The 26,997-nt window shown below is 28.7% G+C and overlaps 3 protein-coding genes across 6 annotated transcripts; 1 reads left to right on the forward strand and 2 right to left on the reverse strand.

Annotated features, from left to right (window-relative positions):
• Positions 1-814: 814 nt before the first annotated feature.
• Positions 815-14,202, reverse strand: LOC111039636 (5'-3' exoribonuclease 1). 2 transcript variants are annotated; one of them, XM_022323227.1, is made up of 31 exons: positions 14,086-14,202; positions 13,895-14,026; positions 13,343-13,816; positions 13,080-13,241; positions 12,034-12,154; positions 10,196-10,350; positions 10,048-10,110; positions 9,853-9,977; positions 9,424-9,790; positions 9,226-9,337; positions 8,318-8,496; positions 8,078-8,250; positions 7,882-8,007; positions 7,398-7,518; positions 7,060-7,336; positions 6,851-7,002; positions 6,612-6,784; positions 6,339-6,531; positions 6,160-6,280; positions 5,882-6,096; positions 5,731-5,763; positions 4,223-4,309; positions 3,453-3,506; positions 3,271-3,339; positions 3,134-3,208; positions 2,903-3,067; positions 2,290-2,466; positions 1,645-2,210; positions 1,468-1,586; positions 1,293-1,402; positions 815-1,229 (listed from the first exon to the last, which is right to left on the reverse strand). In XM_022323227.1, the coding sequence occupies exons 1-31, from the start codon at positions 14,158-14,160 to the stop codon at positions 1,095-1,097; spliced, it is 5,106 nt and encodes a 1,701-aa protein (XP_022178919.1). In that variant the 5' UTR covers positions 14,161-14,202; the 3' UTR covers positions 815-1,094. The 2 variants fall into 2 exon arrangements, with proteins under 2 accessions (XP_022178919.1, XP_022178918.1); XM_022323226.1 differs by having other exon boundaries at positions 2,894-3,067.
• A 490-nt stretch (positions 14,203-14,692) lies between these two features.
• LOC111039639 (O-glucosyltransferase rumi homolog) lies at positions 14,693-16,856 on the forward strand. Its single transcript, XM_022323231.1, has 6 exons — positions 14,693-15,074; positions 15,196-15,352; positions 15,419-15,620; positions 15,707-15,985; positions 16,056-16,288; positions 16,355-16,856. Exons 1-6 carry the CDS (start codon positions 14,984-14,986, stop codon positions 16,545-16,547), a joined length of 1,155 nt encoding a protein of 384 aa, XP_022178923.1. The 5' UTR covers positions 14,693-14,983; the 3' UTR covers positions 16,548-16,856.
• Positions 16,857-17,121: 265 nt separating this feature from the next.
• LOC111039637 (STE20/SPS1-related proline-alanine-rich protein kinase) lies at positions 17,122-22,532 on the reverse strand. Of its 3 annotated transcripts, none has more exons than XM_022323229.1 (10): positions 22,026-22,532; positions 19,396-19,508; positions 19,083-19,333; positions 18,849-19,014; positions 18,511-18,746; positions 18,335-18,449; positions 18,119-18,226; positions 17,937-18,037; positions 17,341-17,527; positions 17,122-17,278 (listed from the first exon to the last, which is right to left on the reverse strand). In XM_022323229.1, exons 1-10 carry the CDS (start codon positions 22,180-22,182, stop codon positions 17,201-17,203), a joined length of 1,512 nt encoding a protein of 503 aa, XP_022178921.1. In that variant the 5' UTR covers positions 22,183-22,532; the 3' UTR covers positions 17,122-17,200. The 3 variants fall into 3 exon arrangements, with proteins under 3 accessions (XP_022178921.1, XP_022178920.1, XP_022178922.1); XM_022323228.1 differs by having other exon boundaries at positions 18,840-19,014; positions 22,026-22,527; XM_022323230.1 differs by lacking the exon at positions 17,341-17,527 and having other exon boundaries at positions 17,140-17,278; positions 18,840-19,014; positions 22,026-22,530.
• Between the last annotated feature and the right edge of the window lie 4,465 nt (positions 22,533-26,997).

Consider the following 26,997-nt stretch of genomic DNA (forward strand, 5'->3'; position numbering starts at 1 on the left):
CACTTCAGTGCTATTGTCAACGTGACTTGATTTTGTAGATAATATTTTGAGATTGAGAATGTCTATTACATGGTATCTAGGTATTAAGTAGTAAGTATGTAAGTTTAATATACCTGATACTTCTACTCTCTACAGTCTACACACCTACTCCTTATTCGGTATTCTTATAATTTCAATATAAAGACTAATGACTTTTAATTTATTGGAAGCAACTCATAATAGATATGAGTAGGTGTACGTCAGTACTACATACCTACATACGACATACTTATAATATTATAGCTCAATAGCTATGTAACATTTTAATAAAAAACATGGTTGTACTGAATACACAAAAATGATAAACCATAAAACTCAACAATTTCATCTGTAGTAGTCTCAAGTGCATACAAATCAATGTATGGCAAATAATAATTTTTAACAAGAAGTTAATAAGATTCATATAACTCTAATTTTCTAATACCTTTGTTTTGCATATCAAATTCTTAAACAAAAGTTAATAGCTTAATTTAACCATAATCAATAGACAAAATGAATTAAATTAACTAACCAGTTTCCTAAGATGTGATAAAAGTAAAATGTGGTTTTTTCTTCTATAATGGAAACATAAATAAGTTATTCATTTAAGTATTTAACTTAATGCCAAAGCTTGCACTATTAATACTATTTGGCATATATTGATATATTTGATATAGAACTGTTACAAAAGAAAATCATTTAAAAATTAATTTCATGTGAGATTTCTTTCACGCTTTTTATTTTCAATATTTACACAAAAAAACTTGTTTTACATATTTTTCAGATTACTAAAAAAAATTAAAAAAATTACACATCAAGTTTAAAATAATGATGAACTCAATAATACAATCTTAAAATAATCTATACAAAAAAAAAACAAATTAAAATGCTTAATATCAATCTAATTTTCCAGGGTAAGAAAATGCTGGCCAATTTTTAAAATTAAATTTAGTAAATATATTAAAATACCCAATCAATGTATGTTTTACCTAAAAATAAACTACAATTTAAAATTACTTTCCACTTTATGAATATATTTGAAAATAAGATTAGTATATTAAGTAAAAAACGAGCATTTATTGTTGTGAAAAGTTAAAATTTGCAGCTACTTTTACTTTACGATTGGATGTGGACTGGTCATTAGCTGCTGATGTAAATGCACTCGAAGGACTTGGAATCATTACTCTGTTACTTGACATGTACTGTTCATTCTTAAAAATTATTTTATATTTACATTGAATGTACTAAAATGGATATATTTTTTTGATTATTACCATTGGCATATCATTTGGCGTTGTTGACACATATTGCTGATAGTTCATGTTTTGTTGAGGTTGTTGATAAGTGTTTGGGATAGTATTCATTACATATTCATTATTTAATACTGAAAATAAATAAAATCATTAAGAACAAAAATGCGTTAAAATAACATATTTCAAATTAGTTTACAATTTCTGTTGGTAGGTTGCCAATGAACAGGTGGTTGTGGTAATTGAGATGGATTTACCAAACTTGTGAAAACTGGTACTGCTTTGGAATATTGTAATTCTTGCTGATAGTTGAAAAACCTTTAAGAAATGGTTGGATATAATCAAGAATATATATTTCTAAAATTAGGAAACATACTGTTGCTGTTGAAGTGGGAAACCAATAGGATTCTGCTGTCTATACATTTGTTGTGGATATGGTATTTGAAATGACTGTTGAGCAGGAACTGAAAATCCAGGTGGAAACTGTTGAAATGGTGGTCGGAAGTGTTGTGAGGAATGCTCAAAATATTGGGGCACTTGTGGATAGGGCTGTTGCTGTTGTGGTTGCTGGTGCTGTTGTAATTGTGGTTGCTGGTGCTGCTGTAATTGAGGTTGCTGGTGCTGCTGTAATTGGGGTTGCTGGTGCTGCTGTAATTGTGGTTGCTGGTGCTGCTGTAATTGTGGTTGCGGCTGTTGAATTTGTTGTTGTTGTTGTTGCTGCTGCTGCTGCTGCTGCTGATGTAACTGTTGAGGTGGCTGATAAGAAGATTGAGACTGAAAAGAAGTTATCCAATTCATAAACACATTGGATGGTGCTTGTTGAGGAGGCACAACTCTTCGATCTGATTTTGGAGGCTTGTTCTGAGTAGAGTGTTCATTATTTTTATTAGCATCCATTTGTTGAACAATAACCAATGCACGAGAAGCAACTTCTTCAGATGCCTATATAAATTATCAGAAATAATAGAAAAATATATTTCATTATTATTTAATAATTATGAATAGCGAAAAATCTACAAACCTCAATATATGAATGTTTTGGTTCACCACGTATTGTAACACCATTTGGTAAAATCACTTCTGCACAATACATTTTAAAACCATTATCATCTACTAGATTTAAAAAACTATACTTTGGAAGACTATAACCTTTCTGTATATAATACTTTTCTAATGCCAAAACCATTGGAGACTTTTCCTATAAAATATTAGTTATATATGTTATATTGAAGTAAAATTATAGGTATAATGTATGAAACTACTTTACTGTACAGTTTTTTTCTAAAATTTTTTTCTGCAAACGACTGTAGTTTGTATGTTAAAAAAAATAGTGAATTCAGAATTTTTCAGAAACTTTAAGTTATTATGCTGCACCCATTTTAAGATTGTCGTATTTACAATTGAACATAACAGAATTAAAGGATGTTTTCAATTTAAACTGACCGAGCAAACGAGTTATCTCAACAGATCTATATGAATTGTTAGGATAAGTTAGTTAGTGACAAAAAACTTCAAATGGCTAAACATTAAAACTTAGTTTCCAAGAAATTCTTACTTCACCAATGAGCATTATTTTTTTTTTACGATTTTTGGTAAAGTAGTTTAGTTTCAAAGTTTTAACATACATTAGTTACTTGAACTGTGCTTTCCATTGAGCTGTTGAGTTTTGGAATTACATTTGCATTAACTTGTTCATTAGTATTGTAATTAGAACATTGAAGTTCTACCGTTTTTAGTTCATGAAGTGAAGTTTTTGGTAAATAATTTACTGGTTTATTAGAATAATATTCTGGTTCAATCTAAAAAAAATTTTTAAAAATGAACAGAGTTAGCAAAAAAGTGTAAAATATTGAATTTATTATTACTTCATTTTGAGCTGGAACAAAATTATCTTCTGGTTGGATTTTCAACATTTTCTTTAATGCTATTGTTTTAAATTCCTAATAAAATATAAAAAATAATATTACAATTATTGACATATATTTTAAAACTAAATACTAACACATGCTTCAGCATTCAATTGTATTTTGATGGAATTATTATTAATATGCTGTTCATCATTAGCTGTTTCCTAAAATATTTAAATAAATATGCATAAAAATCAAATATAAAATAAAAATGTTAATTTTGTTAATATTTTCTTTCAACAATTAATATAAAGTATGTATATAGAAGAAACCTTACCGTAGGCGTTTGGAAAATTTTATTTATTTTGTTTAGACTCTGAGATTCTTTTTTCTATAAAAATTAAAAATATTACACATTAAAATAAAATAATTGGATAATTTATTTAATTAAGAGGATGATGTACCCGCCCACATGTGTTATCTCTGTCTTTACTTGCATAAAATAACAAATCTACATATACTTACCTTAGTTTAGCAAATGTAAATAATACAGAGTTTGTAGAGGATAATATAACTAAGCTTTAGCATAGTTTTTTAATTTTAATTTTATTATGAATTATAAATACTTGAATAATTACAAATTTCAAATTCATACAACTCCTTTAAAAAAAAACATGAATAAAACTATCTTTGAGCGCAATTTAAATTTTCTTCTACAAATTTGATAATATATAAATTTTCTCTAATATTTATATTCATATTTGCAATGTTACACTTAATAGGACAGAGGCATAACATCCTGGTACAATGTTCTCTTAAGTATTAAGTTAAATATATGATTAATTTGTTTGAGCTATTTTAAATCATTTAAACCGAATGCTAACATTAAAAAAAGTATTATTAATTAAAATCCTATAGTTTGGTACTATTAGAATTTCATTTTCTATTAATTTGTAATAATACCACATACTTTTATTTTAAAGAGTACAAGTTAAAAACAAAGTAATCAACACTCTTTCATTCATTATATATTATGTTGTTGTATGCTCAACATATTTCTAGAATTTATTTATTTTATAAAAAAAAAAGTAATTGATTAAACTTTACTTGTTGACGTCGCCATGATTCTTTTGGAGCTAATGTGATTTTTTCATCTCGAGATTTAAGTTTGATTTCTGATCCATTACTATTTGACTATTTAAAAAAATGTAATAATTAATAAATATATCCATACAAATGTAAGAAATAAACAGTAAAATTCTACATAGCAGATATCATTGGGACAGAAAAAAATGACTTATTTGATAAGTAAAATGTTTTATTATTTATAAGAGAAAATTAATGTCAATGTGCTTGTATAAAAAAATACATATTTTATACTGGCAGTAGTAACCAACCTATAAGTAGTAATAACAACAACTACACTGTTACGGATGGATCTAGAGGGGCAAGTACCCTTCTGTTCACAAAAAATATATAACATATATATTATATGTATTAGATATTTTCTATATTACCCTTCGTACAGAAATTATGGATTCGCCCTTGTACACTGTTGAAATAACATTAACAGTAGGCAGTTATAACTAAAAATTATAAAAATTAACACAATTCTACTATGTTTAATGGTAGACTGTTACTCATGGCTTTTGAACAAATAAGGTGTCAATAATGAACACATTACAGATAAATATGTCATCAATTAATTTAATCTTAATTTCCATTTGTTTATTAAAATGTTTATATTTTATTTGTATCAATTGTGTAGTGTGGGTTAGGGTATACAAATTATTTAAAAAATGTAATAGTCATACATTGTTCATTTTAGTGAGGTGTTAAGTACTCTAAACTAATTCATTTGAATATGTAATCGAGCTAAAGGAGATTGAAATTGCTAACGAGTACATACAGTTTTTCCTAGTTGTCACTATTTTTTTGATTCATATAAAATTAAAAATATTGATAAAACAAAAATCAAATAGATAAAAATTAATTTAATTTAAATTTTAGGAGCTGGGTAAATAAAACTATGTTTAGGTACACTTAAAATAATGTTATAACTTATGAGCACTGTTGTTCACTAAAAAATGGAAATATATAAACTATATAGTATTAAGACAGCGTCCCATCACCAAATGTTGCCCCGACATACAAAGTAGCATATTCATATTCGGCAAAACCAATTTTGTGTCGTAAGCTTTAATATTAGAGTAAATTAACCAATATTAAACTATAAACTAAAAAAGAAGTATATTATTTGTGATTTTACATCAGTTTTGTATGATTTTAAAATTCTTATTGAGTTATTACCATTGTTAAATTGAAATATTTTAACCTTATACACATTTAAAAATGGAAATATTATTTTTTTTAACAGGCATATCAACATCGATAATGTTCTAACACTTAAGCATTAAAATAAGTAAATAGTTAATTCACTCAAATATTAAGCTTAACAACACAAAATTAGTTTTTCTGAATACAAATGTTGCAAATTATGTTTGCATGACAGCTACAATTATTGTATGTGTTGTGCATATTTTTAAAAGGTTAGGATAGGTTAGATTAGACATTTCAATGTAATGCACTACAAAAATATAAAAAGTAAAACTAACCTGCAAATGTTCCCATATACTCAATTGGGTGTTCTTAAAATAAAAATTATATCAATTATTAACAAACATTATGTTAAATGGCAAATGGTAAGAAATTTTAAATCACAGTGACTGATCAATTTTTACTCTAAACAATAAAAAAATAACAAACCTGTTTCTCTGAATTATGAGTCTGATTTACTGTCTTTTTTACACTTAAGGGTTTATACAACCCATTGCGTATGGCGTGTGACAAGTTTATGAATGACATTCTACACAATTTATACCCACGGTTTGTAGAACCACCAAATGATACAGAATTTGGAAACTCCTTATCAAATATAACACTGTATACAACTTCGGTATCAATATTTGATTTAGAAATACCTAAATAAAAAACAGTTCATTCACTTACATCGTTAATTATAAGATAAAACACAAAATACTCACTGACTACTGTGCCTTTGAAACCAAGAGGAACTTGATATGAAGATCTAATACACACTATACGGTCTAATACCCGCGTGTCTGCTCCTTCATCAGCTTTTAATTTGTCTAGCTTAGTTATTGGCTATAAGATAAATTAAATAATAATAAACTGCTTCATTATACTATTAAAATTAATTTACTTTAAAAAGATTTTGTGATTTCACACTTAATGTCACAGTTTTTTTGTGTTTTTTGTTTTCTGCGATAAATTGATCCATATATTTTTCCACAGCAGCTACTTTAGATGGTTCCATTGATCCACAGGTTTGCTTATCTTTAGTTAATGAACGAATTTCACTAAGCCATTTTTTTAGATCATCTAATTTTTGTTTTCTGTAAAACCAATTAAAAATTATATTTGTACCATTTTAATAAAATAAAATTAGGTTAATTATCAGACTTAAAAGACAAACCTTGTACTTGGATCTGGAAACATATCTTCAGACTTATAAGTATCCTTGGAACTTTCTGTACTCAATAAAACATTTATTAACTCTGGAAATCTTTGAATATACTCTCCCAACAAATCTATTGTTTTTTGTGAATACATCCAAACATTATCAAATTTTTTTGTAAATCCAACAACCTACAAAATAAGAATTTTAATGAATACATTTAACAATACATATTAATTAATAACTATAATTAATACTTCTTCATTTCGTTTATTTGATTTAAGGTTCATTCCAATATTCATTCTTTTTTCATTCCTATCTTCATAAGTCTCAACTGCTAAAAATATTGTTCCAGTAATCTTAGCAAGTAAATGTGAATTGATTGAGAGTTTAGATGCTGCAGTATTAGCTAAAGAAGAAAATGTTTCTTTAAATGTTTCAAAATAAAAGCTTCTTTCTAATTTACCATAAAAAAGTTCTGTAGAAACGGATTCAAGGCATTCTTTCAAATCATGAACATAGGGTTCTGGTTCAAGTATTATATTAATTTTAACCCTTGAAGATATAAAACCACCAAGTACATCTGCTTGGCAACCATAAAATGGAGCATCGAGGACAAACACTTTACTTCCAAGAGGAAAATATTCTTCCAGAGAAAAATAACTATCTTTCAAACTAGGATCAATTACTTCCAAGCCAGGCACAGATGTTTGATAGGCAATTGTTGTTGGGATTTCATTCCACTGTTTAAAAATTTAAAAATGTATAATACTTCAAAGACTGGTTTAATAATAAAATACATACAACTTTTATGAGATCGACTCCACTTCCATCTTGTCTTGGCACGTATTTGGTTCCTTTTAAAGTTTGACCACGCAATAATACATGAGTCTTACCAATCTCAATACCACGTGTTGTAATAAACCTGTTTCATAAATAATGTCATCAATTTTCTATTGGTTTTATTCATGAACCCTGATTTTTGAGAAGCAAGCCGAACAATAGAATATTTTGTTAATTTATATGAACTCAAATCTAAACCAAACTTAACATTTTTCTAATTTTGAATTTTGAATTCAAGGCTTTTTAGAAAATAATAATAAGGTTCAAATACATTTCAAAATAAACTTTACAACCCTCTAATAAATAATAAATATAATTTTTTTAATGTTAGATTTCTGATTATTAAATGTTGATAGCCAAACTATTAGATATATTGTTCGGTTTGAATTTAAAAATCAAAAAAGTTCATAACATAATTTAATCAATATAACTATTAATTACTAACATCTTAGCGATGCCTTGGGCAAGCAGATTAAACTCTTGTATATCTGTTTCACTCATTTCTCGTATTATCAATTGTTCATCCTCATTAAATGATAATTTAACTGTTGTATTTGAAACAGCTGTAACCCTAATAATGTTTAAAACATGTAAGTTGTCTACAAGTTTACAATGCTCAAACTTCAAAAAATTACACTCACTTAATTTCTTCAAGGTGAGGCCAATTTACATAGAGTGTATTTCCAAGCAATTCCTTAGCAATGTGTTGTATACTTTCAGTATCATTTTCATCTTTACTATCAATTTTTATAATCATATTTTCACCCAAACTAGGCGATTGAAATACTTTTACATTACGTCTTTGTAATTGAGCCTATTATAATAAAAAATATATATATTAGCTATAATTGCATTGAAATTAAATATTAATTTAAATTAACTGTAATTGGAATAAGATGAAGTGATGGAAATCCGACATGATAAACATCCATTTGTACGCCTGGATATAAACCTTTAATTAGGTCACCTATGTCAACAAAAATATCTTCACGATTTATAGCTATTTTCTCGGCATGACTATCTTCAATTGATGGAAAATATTTTGAAATTGAACCAGTGCCTAAACAATAGTAAATTTAATATGAAAAAAATACATCAAATTTGATTTAATTAATAATGTATAGTGTAACAAAAAGACCTGGCAAATTAAATACCTATTGTTAAAATCAATAATAAAATCTTTTTCAAATGCAATGTATTGATTTGTGTAAAACATAAAATTTTTAATTCAGAAAATAAAAACATTTTAATCTGATTTAAATTTCAAAATAGCCAATCTATAATTCTGGTTTTAAAAAAACTTGATGTGAATCAAGTGATTTATTTTTTATGATTTTTAAGGTCAATTTTTTATTGAAGACTCATTAATTATTTTTTTATAAACATATTTAGACAAGTACCAATTAAAAAATTCTCATCAGATACTTTAAAAAGCTTTTACTTTTTGAATTTAAAAAGTTTTTTATCAACTTTCTTTAACAATAATAATGAGATTCAAAAAAAATTGTAAAAATAAACTACAGGACTGCAATTTATGTTTTTACAATCAAATTTTTTCTGAAAACAAGATTAAGAAATTGGCCATTTTCAAATATTCAAAACAAATTTGTATCAAATCTAAATTTTTTATTTTTAGTTATAAAAAATAAAAATAAAAATGATTTACTTTAAGTGTAACGCATGCGCCTGTAAATGGTATACATTTTATTTTTAAATATTGATTAGAACAAAAGCTGATCAAGAACTGGTCAGGCTTTTCTGTTACACCTAATATATTACATTCACATACCAAGACTTTTCTTTGTGTACTTAAAAAGATGCATTGGACCATGAGTATTTCTATTTTTCTCATCTGCTGTTAATTTATGTTCAACCATTTTCATAGACTTAATTAAAGTTTCCTAAATGAAGAGAATTTAATTTTTAGTGAATTATTTACATAATTTATAATTTTTATAAAATATATTTTAAAACAAATTATGTTTACTTCATCAATGAAAGGGATAAGTACAACAGCTTCCCATTCATGTTGTTTGCCATTAAGATCAGTTTCAAATTTTTCAGGATAATATAATCTAATTGGACTAGCTTCTTCAGTCATTAAATCTTGAAGAGGTTTAGGTAACAGTTCTTTACTAAGTGATGGCAATACTGCTAATAGCTGTTCAAATGGCAAAAATGGTTGACCCAAGTCAAAGTCTATTTTAAGATTTTCAAAACCCTTAATGTCGGATATATATGGGGCATAATGATGTGGATAATACCAAGCCCATGAACAACAACCATTATAATAATAATTTAGATTCCATTGCAACGCCCTGATATATCCTTCAGCTTGTGAACGCATTACATCACTTAAATAAATAAATAAAATTAACTTTTGTATACGTTTAAACAAAAATTAAATCAATCTTACTCTGTAACAACATTATAATCAAGTTTATTTTTATAATAATTTTCTTTATGCAAATTAAATTCAGCCATTATGGATTCATCTTCAGTTTCTTCAAACTCATCTTCATCATCATCATCACTCAATAGCTAACATTATATTTTATTAATAATGTAATAATAAAACTATAAATAAAAACAAATAGATGAAAATGCTTACTATTCTATCTGTGTCTTTTATTAAAGCAGCTAATTCATCTTTGTATGCAGGATCATTATTAACCTAAAAATAATGTGTTTTAATTATTAAAAAAATACAACAAATTATTAATTTCATAAATTTAATAATTAACATAAAATAAACCAACTTTATTAGAAGTTGTAGTATTTGCAGTACGTTTCCCTTCTAAGAATTTTATATCAGCATAAGTATCTCGGAATTGATCATAATCAAAATTAGCCAAAGTTTCCATAAATTTTTGAAACCGTTTTAGATTTAATGTTCCTTGTTCATTCAAATAACCTAAAAAAGTTTAATTACACTTTCGGCTCTAAATTATTCTAAAATATATTTAAATGATAAAAATATAATAACTTTTATAAATATTAATCATTGTTAAATAAATATATTCATTGCTCTGTTCAAACTCTAAAATATTTGAAAAATGGTCAAGTATTTATATTTAACAAGCATTTAAACTTTATGGTAGAAATGTTATTAAGGCTGTTGAAAACAAACTATTTTTAAGGGGTTGGATTTAGGCAATATCCTTAACCATCGTGAGTGATGTGACTCTGTGAGATTAGGGTGGATCAGTTTCCTGAATGCTTTAGGTATTTCAAGATTAACTACATCTAAGATTCTTGAAAATCGGTGAAGTGCATAGCTACAGTCACACGCGACTATATTTAGCAATCAAAAAAGTTTCAACACAAAAGTCCTAAAAAGCGGTACAAAAATTCACCCAGTTCCAAAAGACCGATTTTAATTTCGAAAACATATTTGAATTTCTTATTCTATTTCCTAGGTTATGTAGGAAGTGGATTTTTGATTTGTTGTATTGGTTAATTGGTATAGTACAAAATGAATTTTTTTTTCAAAATTCTTTTTTATTTTAGTGCTGCTAAAAGAAAAAATTCATTTCCTACATAACACAGACAAGAAGACATCACTAGAGATGAAATTCAAATATTTTTCAAAATTGAAATTGGACTTCTGGAAGTACAGTAAAACCCTATTAGTCCAGGCTTAACTTAATCTGGACAACCGTTTATAACACATAAATTACACTACTTTATGCCGTAGATTTAAATAAACATGAACATGAGTTCTACAAATTTCCCATTAATGCAGGTTATCGCGATTAAATATTAATTATCAATTACTATTGTCATTAACGTTATCCAATTATTATCCATATGTATTTGATTCAACTAGCAATATTATATTAAATACACATATATCTGCTGTTAAAGATATCAAACCTTCAACTTTGATTAACTCACAGAAAAAACTTATAATAAATGAAGAAGTTAGACCAGATACTACGGTAGTACGGTTGAATTGAAAACAGAGGATTTCCACAACATTATCCACCAAGGAAGAGAAAATTCAGCTACACCGTAAGACGATGAGTTGTGGCTAAAATCAGATGAATATGATCTAAGTTGTCATATTTTAACAGAGAAGGAGATTGTAGAAAGTGTGACAGCTACAGAAAGCTCTAAACGGATGAATATCATCAGGAGGAAGCAGATGATAATGTCCACCCCTAAGCCAAAACTTGGTGAAATTAAAGATCATCTAAACATTGTCGTTAAATACGTTGAAGATAACCATGATGAAAACATACATGCGTATTATGAGTATCTGTGACTTAATTAAAGAATTCACCATGAAAGGAAGACAACCAAAGATTTTTTTCAAACCAGTAAGCGTGTTAAGTGTGAATAATGAACGGCGTGCCTTAATACTATATGTATGTATGTGTAATGATTATAATTTCATTATTTAGTATTTTGTTTGTACAAGTTAGAGTGCTAAAATGATTCTTTACTAAACACACAAAAAAAAAAAAATACCTAGCTAATGGCATATTGAATAAAAAATCAATTGTTGAATATAAATATAACCTATTTATTAAATTATACATTTGTCAACTTTAAAGAAAAGAAAATAATATATTATAATATAGTACAAAATTACCTTCAACTTTAGGAAGAATATCCATATAAACTCTGTATAATATTGGCAAGGCTCCTTTTGAAATATGAAGATCAGGTAGATGTGGAATAAAATCATTACCAACTAGAAAACCCATCAATACCTAAAAAGAACCATAGGCAAAATTAGATGCAAACATTTATGTAGCTAATAAGTGATTTTTTTTTATTTTAAAATCAGAACTAAAGTTTTTTTAAATATAAATTGTATTTACAACATTTCTCAATGTACATAAAACTGAAATTTGAAGAGTAATTTCTAAGCTTATATTCAAAAGATAATTCTTAATGAAGGGTTTAATTAGAATATAAAATATATGTCAAATATAGTCTAGTACTAATTAATTATTATACTTACTAATTTTTATAATATTATATTATAAATAACTATCATTTTAAAATCATGGTAGCCCCCATATTTTTAAAACCCTGATAGCATGAACATTTTCTTAGAACACCATTTTAATAAGTCAGATATTTAAGTTTAAATTTTATATAGGTACATTGAAATTTACAAAAAAATGATCTGCTTAACAACTAAAGAAACATTAAGAAATGGTAGTTCTGAATTAAAATTAATGAGTTTACACTATCCTATAAAATAAATCTTAAAAATTTTATCTAAAAGTGAACTTTAAATAAATGTATTATTAATAGATAAATGTGGGGTAAGCATGCTTGGTGAATCACCCTGTAAAACATAACTACCAACATCAATTAAAATGTTATGATACCTCTTACTAAAAACTCCTAAGCATCACAGTTAGTTTTGTACCAAAAATCATTGAAGTACTAAAAATAATTTTAAAAATTTGATACCTAAAATCAAGTTTGTTGGAAACTAGTATTTAAAAAATAATAATTGGTGTTAATAAAGATTTGGCTATATGTTATTCTATTTATAGTACAATGATTTCTAATTAATACCTATTAAATTTAATATTGTTAAGAATATTATAATGAAAAGTTATTACACCTACTACATAATATATCAATTAATATTATTCATTAGATATATACAACATTTACCCAATCATCAATAATGGACTCCAAATTAAATTCAAAAGGTAAAGTCTCTTTGAGTTCTTGAAATTCTAATCCAAGATAATCCCTCATTAATGATAAATGCAAAAGATAAAATTGTGTTTCATCCACCGATGTTTCTTTTTTTGCTTTACGTCCAAATTTGACCTATTATACAATACAATGAACATGGTATATATTAGTATATAATATTTATAACTAAAAAGTTGATATTTTAAAAGTATATATTTTTAAGTTTAAAGAATTACCTCTTCCCTGAGCAATGAAAAGTATGGTTCATGTGTACACAGTCCCAACATGATTAAATCTGCATCCAAACCATAGAGACAATGTCTCGTATGAGGGTTATATCCAGGGCGAGACTTCATATATCTAATGTAATCCATAATTTTATGTTCACCCTCACCAGGTACCTGGTGTCCAGATAATATCACCTGAACCTTGGTCCACAATGGATCGTTGGACATTTTATCGGCAACAAAGTATTCAAGCTCAGTTTGCAAACGTACCATAAATGGAGTACCTGGTGTGATACAATTAGAATCAAAGCGTTCTTCTGAAGGCAACGTTTCACCTCGAGAAATCGCTTCTTTCGTTTGTTCTGCAGCCGTATGGGCTGATCGAAAACGTCGGCCACGTTGTTGATTCATCTTTGCTCGAGGAGCAACACCATCAATAGCCATAAAGAACAATTTTTGTGGTTGAATCATTTGGAATAATACCTAAATACAAAAAAAAAACACCAAACGATAGCACAGATATCATGATATGACTATTGACTATATTAGTTATTATTGAACCTCCAAATAGTGAAAAATATTTTTAACAATAGTCTCTTCTGTTATACGAAAATGTGGATCATCGTCATTTGGATGCGAACAGTTGTGAATAATACCATTCATATCTAAGTACAGATTATCAAACTCTGGGATCTGCAACATATTAAAAAGTCAATAAAAGTAATTTATGATAAGTTTTAAGACACTAATACCTGATAGTCTTTAACAAGCTCACTGAGGCAAGGATAGCGCTCACTCATATAACGGAAGAACTTGGGTACACCCATGATTAATAAAACTCTTTAAAACTTAATTCAAAAACTTTTGTTTGATAAAAAATATTAACTGTTTTTTACGAAACTTATTAAATAAATAAAACTGAAATGCCTAATGCTTATAGACTTTTGTAGTCTTGTCTTGCAAAAATATAAACATTAAACACTAAGCAGTAGTAAAATACGAGAAGGACATGACTGTAGCAGGCATGACGGTTAACTATTTTGTTATGACAGTACAGATCCGTAAGGTGTACAATACTACAAAAAACAGTCGGACTGTCGGAGTTGGACTACGGGGTACAGACTTAGGAGTTAGGAGTCGAGAGTTGGGAGTCGGTTGTCCACACTCCACAACTTACTGTTCAGACGTTCAGGAATCAGGATTAAACTGATTAAAGCCAACAGACAACTTTACTACGGTCACATATACCATTAGAACCACAGGTCAACAAATTGTAAACATAACCTTAAATATTATTTCAAACTGATAACTATTTGATAATAACGATATTTTTTCTTTTGGAATTTTTAGTTTTGCGTTACCTTTATTTAATGGTTTTTGAAAGTTTTTATTTTTAAATCGAGTTCTAAATAATAAATATTTATTTTGTTTACTAGATGAAAATAAATTTAGTAATCTAAACCTATTGGTTATTTATCAAGCGATGAAAAATGTCATTTAATTTAATTTGGTTTAATGACCTTAGTAATACAATACTTTTTAAAAATAGGACTTGAAAAATTATCCATAAAAGGATACACCGTGAATGAAAAATAAAATATTTCATAGAATTTCTCTTTTCTATTTAAATGAATATATGTTATTTAAATTATGTACACTTTGTACATTGTTTTATTTTATTTATTCAATGTTATTGTATGCCAAAATGACCATGGCCATTCCAAAACAATGTATGACAAATGTGAGTATTAATTTGTTTTTAATACTTAGTTTTATTTATATTTGCTTAATAATAAAGGTTGATTACTTTCTAAATAGTCATTAATTTATTATTCAATTGCTGTTCTTGTACATTTATTCAGTATCCAACCAAATTATTAGCAAAATTAACAAAGCTAAAAATGAATACACTCCTTGTGAAACAAAGAATGGAACATGTTTTTTTCCAAACATCTTGAAAGATCTAGAGCCATTTAAAGATGGTATTACCCATGAAATGATAACTGCAGCAGCAGACAAGTAATGTACAATTGTCAATTACATTTGTAATTTTTACTCAATGATTATTTTTAATTTTATTTCTAGAGGAACTCGATATATGATTTTTAATCATGACTTATACAGAGAAACAAAGTGTATGTTTCCAGCCCGTTGTGAGGGTATTGAACATTTTTTAAGTAAAATTCAGCTAAATACTCCAGACGTAGAGTTCATTTTGAATACACGAGATTGGCCCCAAATAATAAAACATTATGGTGATCCTAAACCGGTATTTTCTTTTAGCAAGGTGAGAGTACTAGTTTTTTTTATTATTTAATTGAATTAAAATTATGCTGTCAATTAATTAAATAAATTGATTAATATGTTTCCTAGACAGATGATTATGCAGATATAATGTATCCTGCATGGTCTTTTTGGAGTGGAGGGCCAGCAATTAAACTGCATCCATCAGGACTTGGCCGATGGGATTCTCTGAGAAAATCTATTTTGAAACAATCTGAGCAATGGCCATGGAAAAATAAACATTCTAAAGGGTTTTTCCGAGGTTCAAGAACTAGTGAACAACGTGATTCGCTCATACTTTTATCGAGAAATGAACCAGAACTAGTGGATGCAGCATATACAAAAAATCAAGCCTGGAAATCTGATAAGGTACACAAAGTATCTATCTAATACTCCAACGATAATAATGATTTTTTTTTATAATATATTATATTTATAGGATACACTTTTTGCTCCACCTGCAGATGAAATATCATTAGAAGACCATTGTCAATATAAGTACTTGTTTAATTTCCGAGGTGTGGCAGCTAGTTTTCGTTTCAAACATCTTTTCTTGTGTAAAAGTCTTGTTTTTCATGTTGGAGAAGAGTGGAAGGAGTTTTTCTATCAATTTATGAAGCCTTGGTATCATTATGTCCCAATAAATCCAAATGCATCCGAAAAAGATATTAAGTAATTTAAATAATATAAAATATATTTTCAATTCTTAAGAATTTATTCTATCTCTTTTTGTTTCAGAAATATTTTAGTATTTTTCAAAGAGCATGACGATTTAGCCAAAGAAATTTCAGAACGGGGTTATAGATTTATCAGAACCCATTTAAGAATGAAAGATATAACATGGTATTGGGAAACACTGCTACATGAATATGCCAAATTATTGAAATACAAACCAAAACTAGACAATGAACTTAACCCAGTTAATAGGTGATCTACAGGGTATAAAGTTTTTTTTCAATTTTTCAACTATACGAACAGAATATATACCGTAACAATTTTGAAAATTTATAAAGACTGCTGTATTTAACAAAATTGTATTTATTTTACAAATCACAAATAAGTATTATTAATTTAAATTTTAAAAAAATATTTCATTAAAATCAGTTTATTATGATTTGTACTGCTGTTTACTGTTTTCTGTTTTGATAGTTATTGAAGTAATGCTTGAAATATTTTACAAACATAAAAAAAAAAAATATTATTGAATTGAAAACAGTGGCTATTTTGATTAACGCCTATTGGGAAACTTTTAATATAAAAAAAATGTTTATGATAAAAGTAAAAACATAATAAACAGCATAATAATGAAACAAATTTATTTGGAATTAAGTAACGACTATAAAAAAATGTGGTACACTGGAACACAATTCACTAAACACACAAGCATGTTGTTGCTAAAGCATATAATATCTTTATTCAAAATCTGAACTAAGATTCTATGTACAAAAATAAATAAATATATTATTTAAAAATATATATATATATATATTTATATATATACATACAAAATTTTATTTAAGACATACAGAGTTAAATTTTTTAGTGGCACAACAGATGAATATAAGTCATTTGGTAACTATGATTTCAATCTGCATAAGACAGTTGGGCATAACCAACTAGCATTTTCTCATCAGGTGTTTCATCACTGTTGCAGCCGGATACCTAATTGATAAATAATTGTATTACAATTTCATGCCATAGTAAAATATAAAATGCATACTTACAAGAGCAAAAGTAACTGGTCTATCGCGAGTTTGATTACCTATCAGAACACGTAAATTCATAGCTATTACATCGGCATCTCTGCCATCTACCAATCCAGCTCCCACTAATTCAGTAGAAATACCATCAGGAGTGTCATTTCCCAATAAGAACTCGAATCGAATATCATTAAGTTCACGATTGGAGTTTCTAAATATATATAATATATATTAAGATATATTATGTGTAGTTATTAAAAAATTATAATATCTAACAGTATGTATTTTTAAATTTAATACAACTGTTGAATTTTATAGAAATGTTTATTTAAATATTATAAATAGATTTTGGCACTTAGAAGATCAATATTTGTATTACTTGTTTATGTTTTTTTTTTCAAGTTAGTATGATCAATATCCAAAACAAATATGAAATCAACTCTATCTAAATTAATTAAGGGCAATTATGTAAGATTTTAAATCTTATTTCCCACTTGTATTTAATTAATTATCAGTCCATATTAATGTATATTATTATTTCTTATGAAATATCAAGAAGTGCATACAAATGTTTTGCATTAAGTTAAAATGTAATTCATTAAAAAAAAATCAAAACAAACCTCATTCGTAGAACAAGATTTAAGTGTTCATCACCACTTTCATGTTCACTATCAGATGATTGAGGGACCTCAAGTAATTTATTTAGTGGTTTTTCTTGACACTAAAATAATAGCACAAAACAGTTGTTAAGTTAGTAGTGTTATTTATACTATACAATTAATATTCTAATAAGTTTTTTTACTTCATCATCTGATGACTGTCCGTCGCATTCTTCTTCAGATGACCATGTCCATTCCCCAGTTATTGTTCTATGTAATCTGCCAGATGTACCGGGTTGTCTTTTTGATGCCTATCACAAACAAATGATTTTATTTAGAACTTTAAAATTAACATTTTGTATTAATGCATAAATACAAAAGTACATAAAAGAATCCTTCTTTTTAAGTATAAAATCTACCTTTTGTACTCTAGTTTCTAAACTAGGACCAATAGCAATTAAAGTTGATTGAAGGTACTTTTTATCTTTGGCTTTCTTAAAAATTGGATGTTTGAGAAGTTCAGTAGCTGTAGGTCTGAATACAAAACATAATCAAATACTAAAAATGTATCTAGCAAAAGAAGAAATGAAAATACCTTTTAGTTGGATCCTTCTGCAAACAATCGGTAATTAGTTTTCGAAAAGTTTTGCCATAAGCTTTGTACTGATCTTTTTGATCAGCGCCAGTATCTAATGTAGGTGGATCATTCTGAAGTGTCAACATAAGAACCTTCATTGGTGGATACTTGTGATATGGTGCTGTTCCAGTAGCTAACTCAATGGCTGTAATTCCCAATGACCAAATGTCTGCTTTGAAGTCATATCCGTGGTCCTAATGTATTTTTGGTCGGACAATTTAGAGTTTCGAGCTTAGAGATCGGTGTTTACCGATTGCATTAATTTTAGTTAAATGTTTTGCTTTTACCGTGTGTACCTGTTCCATGACTTCCGGAGCCATCCAGCAAGGTGTGCCAACAAATGTGTGTCGAACCTTCTGACGATTAGTATCATAACCAGTCGTTAACCATGCACTCACTCCAAAATCAGCTATTTGAACTGTTCCATCTTCACCCAGAAGAATGTTGCCAGCCTTTATATCTCTATAGATATATGAATAAAAAATGATTATAAATTCCTTGTGTATATATAGCCAATTAAGAGAGAGTACCTATGAATTTGACTATTAGAATGGAAATATTCCAAGCCCTTCAAAACTTCTCTTAGGACAGTTGCAATAGTAGCTTCATCAAGAACACCATGACGACAATCACTTGTGCGCATTTTATGTTTAAGTATGTCGAGTAATGATCCCCCTTCTAGCAAACGTAATACTAACCATAATTCATCACCAACTACAAAACTAGTATGATATGTAACAACATTTTCATGCTGGCACCATGACATAGCTTGTATTTCTTTCTATAAAGTATGAAAAAAAATTATAATAATTATTAACTATTGATTAAAATATAAAAAATTACTGTTAATTCGTCCATGCTGGTATTCCATTTTTCTAAATTTATTTTCTTGATGGCACATTTTTCTTGACGAGGTTTGCAAAAAGCACCATGAACAGTAGCGGTTGCACCGACGCCTAAAATATTAACATTTATTTATTAACATAATTCGTATCTTCAAAACATAGCAATAAGCATAATTAATTAATATTGTAATTAAATGTCATGGCAGAAAATACTTAAATATTTACCTAAATTAGAATCTGTATTGCATAATATTCAAAATATTAATGTAAAAATGTGTATTATTTTTAATAAATTGGTCACAGGGAATGGTTATAATAAACTATTTATATAATTATATTATAATGTACCGATGCTTTTAACCTTATTGTATTATGAATATTGATGTATTTTTATAACAAAAATTAATACTTTAATAAGTTCATGAGTTGCATTACTTTGTAAATACATACTACTATTAAAAACATTAGTACACGGTCAAGCTATGTTTTAAATATTAGTCCTAACATTTTTTCACTGAAAAAGTTGAAAAAGTTTTTCTTACAATGTACCATTACTCAATATATAAAAAACTATAAGCAAAATAACATAACCCTATAGATAGAACAAAAATTTATTTTTATATTTTATTTTAACTTTCAGTTAGACATATTGATAATTATTATTACTATTATTATTATTGTATACCTACAAGTATCAAATAAAAACTTTTGGTTAAATCATTTATTTAATAGATTATTGCAAACTAAAGTATAGAATACTATATTAGTATATTAAAAATATCAAAATACTTATTTTATACTGAAACTGCTTATAATTCTCGACATAATGTGTTTAATTTATCTATTTTTTTATACACTTATGCATCAGTTTCATAATTTATATTCATACAAAATTTACCCAACACTGGTACAGATTTATATTTTTAAATTAAAGAACAACATTGAGATTCAATTTTACTAGTCAAAAGTACTAATTTATATGATCAATATTGTTTGGCACGGTTAATCTAAAGCCTCAAAAATAGCACTGTAGTGCACATTATTATACAACGATATTTTTTTGTATAAAATGTTTACTAATGTTTACTCAATGTTCAACAATATATACTAAAATGCTAAATTAATATGATGGCATCAATGATTCATTATTTACTTTTACAATATGAAAACTTGAATTCATTAAACGTCTGATAGGGAGGCACTTGAATATTTTTATTAAATAACTCTTGTCTTTATTGACAAGATTAATTATACACAATTTAATTTTGTTTTCTACAACCTAAAGTGAGGCGAACATTTGAAAATAAGAGTATTTCTGAGGTTAGTTAGGTATATATTATTAAATGTAACCTACAAACATTTTTTCTTTGTTATTTACTCTTGTTATAAAATTGTTACTAATATCATAGTAAATAATACTATAGTCTATAGATAGATACCACACACAAAACGGTTTTATATTATAGATTTATAATATTGGTTTTGTAAATGTTTAGATGGGGATTTTAAAAAAAAAATATAGTTTTAGTCTTATTAACTTTTTTGTATCCCCATAATTTTATTAAATTTTTAATTTATTACTTAATTAATTAAAAATAATAAGCAAATTGTGGGTTTATTTAATTTTGTTAACAACATAGAACCAGACAAATTTTAATTTTATCCCATATAGATTGTAGGTACTTATATAATGCACTATACAATACAATATACAGGGTGTAACAGAAAGATATGACAAATATTATATATATCATATATCAGATATGTCTGATATATCTTTCTGTCATGTATTTCGCGACACCTTAAAAGTTGCGAAATGTTTAATGAGCGTGTTCATCAATTTGATAGTTTAGATAAGGAATAATATTCAATGGTGCAAAAATAAAAATAAAACGATTTTCAACCACCCAATAGTACTAACTGTCCAACTATAATGATCAATAGCAATTCAACAGGACAAGTTGAATGTTGACCTAATGGAAAAACCTGATATCTCACAGAACAATTCGAAAGAATGAATTGTCTTATAATTATTTATTATTATTGTGGTTGACGGTAATCGGTAGGTAATGATATCACATAAGACTATAGTTGTATACTACTCGATTAGTGACGATAATTTAACCGTCTGTGAGATAGGTACGAAAGTACACGATTATGGGTTTGGGGGGGGGGGACAGAGTAGTGAAGCGAGTTCGAGTTGACGGAGCAGATTGAACAAGACACCATTGAGGTATCTGTAGAAATCGTGCGACAAAATGAAAACGATCGTTCGGATGCCGATTTCGGTGCGATCACAGTCTCGAACCCGTTTGCTGGGTTAATAAACCGCAAAACAATAATAATAATAATCATTTATTAATTTTAGAAATCGTCACGATATAACCTAAAAAACAATTTAAATCGAAAATATATGACGATAGCGACCGGTGTCGGCGAGAGGGGAGCTGCAGGCCAGGTGTTGTACGGCGGCGTACACCGGTCACCGGGTCTCCCAGGTAGACATCGGCAGACGACGCGCCAGTAACGCGTCAAGAATCAGGATCGCAGGGATTAGCCGGTGTTGAGACCAGACACCACCAACAGCTGAATATTAAAACTATGTGATAAGAATACAAGCGAGATTACCAATGACTTCGCGGAGTTCGTAACTGTCTCGGGTGTTCGGCCAGACGATAGAAGCCGCGGCGGCAGCCGAAGAAGCGGCGGTTGCCGTCAAAGGCGCGCTATCCGCGGCTGTGGCATTGGTGCTGGTGGTGGTGGTCGTCGACGACAGCGCCGCCATTTTACCGCTGGCTGGCACTACAACGTGCCGGCGCTGTTGATGATCCGGTAGGATTCCCGACGACGCCGACCGAACAGGCGCAATGGCATTTTACAACTGCACTGCGGCGGACGGCAAAGTACTGGCGGCGGACGGCAAAGTACTGGCGGCGGACGGCAATGCACTGGCGGCGGCGGCGGCTATCGCCGCTCGGTCGTGTGTGGTTGCGGTGATATCGACGGCGGCGGTCGACGTCGTTCCAACTCAGTTGGCGCGCGCACGCAACGCAGGCGGCGACGGCATCGTCGGTTGACGCGCGCGCGTTTATAAATAATATACGATATTATTTAATATACATACACACGTATATTATCATATACATACACTGGCGATAACAGTGTCCTAATATATATATATATATGTGAAATGTGTGTGCGTATTATTCAAATATGTATATATGTATTCCCGTCTCCCGAGCAGTGTTATACGCGCGCGAAACGTAAACCCGGCCGTTCCGCGTTCGGATATTCTCTGGATCTCTGCTGATCGCCGGCCGTGTGGCACTGTGGCGCGAGGAGTGTAATGAATAAACAACGCTCCGCCCGTGCGCGCGTGAAATGTGAATAATAATTACGTGTCGCGACGCGCGCGCACGCGTGTACATATAATAGTATTAGAATAATATAGTAATAACTGAAATAGTTAAATACTTAAATGTACAATCGGTGGCCCGGTGCAATACTCCATCTACGCGCGTGCGTTGTCGTTTTTACTCGTTGCACACTTGCACCACCAGCCACCACCTACCGTCACCTACCACCACCGACGCCCGCAACACGGTCCACCGACCACACTCTACGAGTACACTGTAAAGCACGGTTATAGAGCATAGATAGCCGTGCTGTAGAGTGGTGAGCGGCCAACGCAAACGTGACGGCGATTGTCTGGCGACGACGAGTAAAAAATACTGAAAAAAACGTGTCACACCGGTGGCCGGTCTTGTGCCGGCGACGCGCGCGGTGGTGGCGGCCGCCCGATTCCGCCGTCCACGGTTATTGCAGTCGCGCCGCTCTGGCGCTCTCCCACGCGACGGCACCACCACCGCCAACGCGCGTTTTAATTATTTGTACGCGTTCGTGTTCAATTTGTCGTAATTCGTTTTGCGCGCGCACGATGAGTCGTTTTTGACAATTTTATCGTGTTCTTGATAAATCCAATCCAATTTAACGGGCCGCGGGCGTGTAATTTATTATTTCGTTTAACACGAAACGCGCTGCAATAATAATAGTGTAATAACATTTATAACAATTTTACAATTATATAATACTATACTGCTGAACACATCGACACGTGATAATGATAGATAATGTATTAACTATTAATGCACAATAACATTAGTTATTACTTATTACCTCGGTTGGTGCGTTTTCGACATTTTCCAAAACACACCTATATAAAGGCCTCTTATTTCTTATAATATTTAAACAGTATATTATTGCAGTATATTATGCATGTGTGCTAATGCGTAATATTATATTGTATTATATAATAGTTAATAATAACAATGGTACCTGCAACGCAATATTATATTTACGACTAATTTGAATCTCGCCTATCTCGTTAGTCGGTTGTGTTTGTGACTTGTGTTCGAACCCAAAAGTAGGTGGGTGGACAACAAAATATATTAAGCACGTATAAGATACACAGAGAACAGATGACAGTATATTATTCCATTAACTATAGGCGGGAAATAATGTATATTAATATTATGTAGGTATAAGAAAATAGCCAATAGAAAACACCTTCAGTACCTATATGGCAATATGCCTATATAATATATATTATGTATGATACTTTAAATGCGCATTTATATTTTAAATTTGCATACATAACAAAACTTGGTAGGATGTGTTGTCTCCGTCTTACAAGTGAGAAACATGGCAAATGTACTTCTATCATTTAGCTTCATGCTTTGGGACCCATCCACTGATTTTGATCGTAACATGATGAAAAGGGTCGAAAGAAAATCCCTTTGTCATGCTGCTTATAAATTTAATGTTATCTGTCCACCTCACAATTACACACCAATCCAACGTCTTTTTTCCTTAGAAAGTCTCGCAGATCATCATCGTAACTCTGCACATGTATCCTATCTATCTAATATACTTTTCTCTAAAATTGACAGCCCTGAATCACTATTTCGTGTTTCGTTCAATGCAGGGTGCTACACTATCATCCGTTCCATTCCATATTCCGTTCTCATCCTCAAACTAATATACTGAACTCTCCGATCATCTGCCCAATGCATTATAATGCGCATTTCCTATACCGTCCCTTCTTTCTCCCTCTAAAATTTCAGCCTAGTTTCCATTAAGCATTTTATCTTTCTTATAATCATTACTAAAGGGAAGGGTTCATCCTGTAATGTAAAATAAAATTTAAAAAACTATTTTTCAGTAATTTCAGTAATTTTCAATTCTTATATTATTAAACTTGCAGGTGAAAACATTGAATGTGATTTTTCGGAATTTTTTTTCGATATTTTAATTTTTATACTTGTATAGCTTACAAGCACAATTAATATATAAATATTACAATTTTAAAAGTCTCATTATTCTCTTTAAAATTGAAATATCGAAAAAACAAATCCGTCAAATCACAGAAATGTTTGCTATCTGTTTATTCATTCTTACATTAAAATTTAAAACTAACTAAGGTAAACGGGAAAATCTGGACGTAAATGTAATGCATATCGAACGTCGCACTTGTAAGACAGAGACAACACATGTAGGTATGATTATTTAGATATGAGTAACCACTAATCAGTAATGTCCATATTTTAGTATTTTACTATTATAATGTTTAAATTAAAATTAATTATAGTAATTATTGATTCTTGATTAATAATACAATGTCTTATCCTTATGGACCAAATATGTATATATGTGTAACACATTTACGTTATAGAAATTAAAATAAGATAAAAATGAAAAGTAAAAAAATACATTTATTGCTTATGTTAACTGACATATATGTATCTATATTCTATGCTCTTACTTATGTTTGAAATTTGAGAAAAATTTGGACGTAAACTGTTTTAATATCTATACTTAAATTAGTTAAGTATCTTTGATAGATCTAACTATTTCAACAAAATTATGACCTGTATGCAAATGATTTTTAAACTGTTGTACAAGTTTATATTTTTGTTGATGACTTTGTCAGATACTACCTACAATATTAGTAAAGCAAAATTAAATTAATTTTTGATTTGATCGTTTACTCCAAAATAATTATGAATGTACCTTGGTCACTGCGTTAATTACTAAGAAATTGTATTGCCATTTATAAGTACTGAGTAAATAATAAATATAGGTACGTGGTTAGCAGCTATTCTATATCTATAATATACTATAGTCCACATATGCCTGTACAGATTATAAGTATTATATACTAAATTATATTATATTTTTATTTTATACTGATATTATTCTATTTAAAAAAAGGTAAGTAATGAATAATTGCATTATTTACTAACTCATATTTTATAAATTAACGATTAATTATATAGTAACTCTAGACACGTCTGATTTATAGTTTATAATAGGTGAAAATGAGAAATATATAATTATATAAATATTTTGTAAAATTATTTCTGCAGTTCAGCGCATATGATCCTACTGCGTACCTATAATAATAATATTCATAGACTTTGTAACAATTTATTGTTTACATTTTATTTAAAATCCATTTGTTGGTATACTATATTATTTTAATTACAATTATTAATAACCACTAAAAGAGTTAAAAGGTTGCCGTAATGGCGTATACCATTATAGCTGAATGTAGCTACACTGATTCAGAATACAGTTGTAGTCAGTAGCCAGTAGGTATAATACATTACAATTATATTATTATACTATCCAGTCTCCAGATATCCTACAGTTTTATCTGTTTTCTATACATTATTTTATGCACATGTATATATAATATATATGTATGATGTATATAGAATGACGGAATCTATTTTATATTATATTTATATACCTAACCTATATAATAAGTTTGTGTTATGTAGGTATATTATGACGGTTATTCCTTTTTCTAAAAAACCAGCAAGTCAGTTTAAGATTGAATATTTATAATAGGTACTAGAATTTATATAAGTTTCTCTTACGGTTTTATCCTAAATCGTATATTATAGAAACTAGAAAGTGTCAATTAGTAATTACTATTAAAGTTATTTAGATAACAGTTACTGATGTCGAACGATGAACGTATTAATATAATTATTATTATGAGCATAGCCCATATCCGTATTCCACATAATATTATAATGTATAATAGTAAATTCATTGGGTAGTATACTATATTATTTACACATCACACATAATATTATTTTAATATTATATCCTATTCAACCTACTATGACTACCTACTGAATATTAATAATATAATATGACTAATGCTATTATAATAAGTAATAACTTTACATTATTATAGTTTAATATTGAATAGATACAATTTAAATTATAATTTACTATGTTGTCCGAGTGACTGAGTCCAAATAAATAGTGTGATTTTAACATTTATAATATTAAATAGTATAATAGGTACCTATACGGCTATACCTATACAGTATACATGTACCAAATGCAGGCATGTTAGCCTTGAGCACAAACTTCTGACACATTTCATGAAAATTTAAATGACTTGCATTTAGTTTGGTTATTTAAAATGTAGACTATAATATGCCTATATATGTTTGTATCCATAATTTTCTATTCTATTTTTATTTACTTTTCAATAGTATTTTTCTAGTAGTTCATTTAAAGA

The sequence above is a fragment of the Myzus persicae genome, unplaced genomic scaffold, assembly GCF_001856785.1.
Source record: "Myzus persicae strain clone G006 unplaced genomic scaffold, MPER_G0061.0, whole genome shotgun sequence".
NCBI classification, from domain to species: Eukaryota; Metazoa; Arthropoda; class Insecta; order Hemiptera; family Aphididae; genus Myzus; species Myzus persicae.

What these genes read in the sequence shown, in the direction of transcription:
- LOC111039636 (XM_022323226.1), bottom strand. Translation starts at nt 14,160, where the DNA reads ATGGGTGTACCCAAGTTCTTCCGTTATATGAGTGAGCGCTATCCTTGC. An exon ending in TTGTTCCAGCTCAAAATGAA is followed by an intron (nt 3,068 to 3,133) that starts GTAATAATAAAT and finishes AATTTTTTTTAG; the next exon opens with ATTGAACCAGAATATTATTC. An exon ending in CGCCAAATGATATGCCAATG is followed by an intron (nt 1,230 to 1,292) that starts GTAATAATCAAA and finishes ATAATTTTTAAG; the next exon opens with AATGAACAGTACATGTCAAG.
- LOC111039639 (XM_022323231.1), top strand. Translation starts at nt 14,984, where the DNA reads ATGTACACTTTGTACATTGTTTTATTTTATTTATTCAATGTTATTGTA. An exon ending in CGGTATTTTCTTTTAGCAAG is followed by an intron (nt 15,621 to 15,706) that starts GTGAGAGTACTA and finishes TATGTTTCCTAG; the next exon opens with ACAGATGATTATGCAGATAT. An exon ending in GCATCCGAAAAAGATATTAA is followed by an intron (nt 16,289 to 16,354) that starts GTAATTTAAATA and finishes TTTTTGTTTCAG; the next exon opens with AAATATTTTAGTATTTTTCA.
- LOC111039637 (XM_022323228.1), bottom strand. Translation starts at nt 22,182, where the DNA reads ATGGCGGCGCTGTCGTCGACGACCACCACCACCAGCACCAATGCCACA. An exon ending in GACAGTCATCAGATGATGAA is followed by an intron (nt 18,038 to 18,118) that starts GTAAAAAAACTT and finishes CTATTATTTTAG; the next exon opens with TGTCAAGAAAAACCACTAAA. An exon ending in AATCTTGTTCTACGAATGAG is followed by an intron (nt 17,528 to 17,936) that starts GTTTGTTTTGAT and finishes ATATATATTTAG; the next exon opens with AAACTCCAATCGTGAACTTA.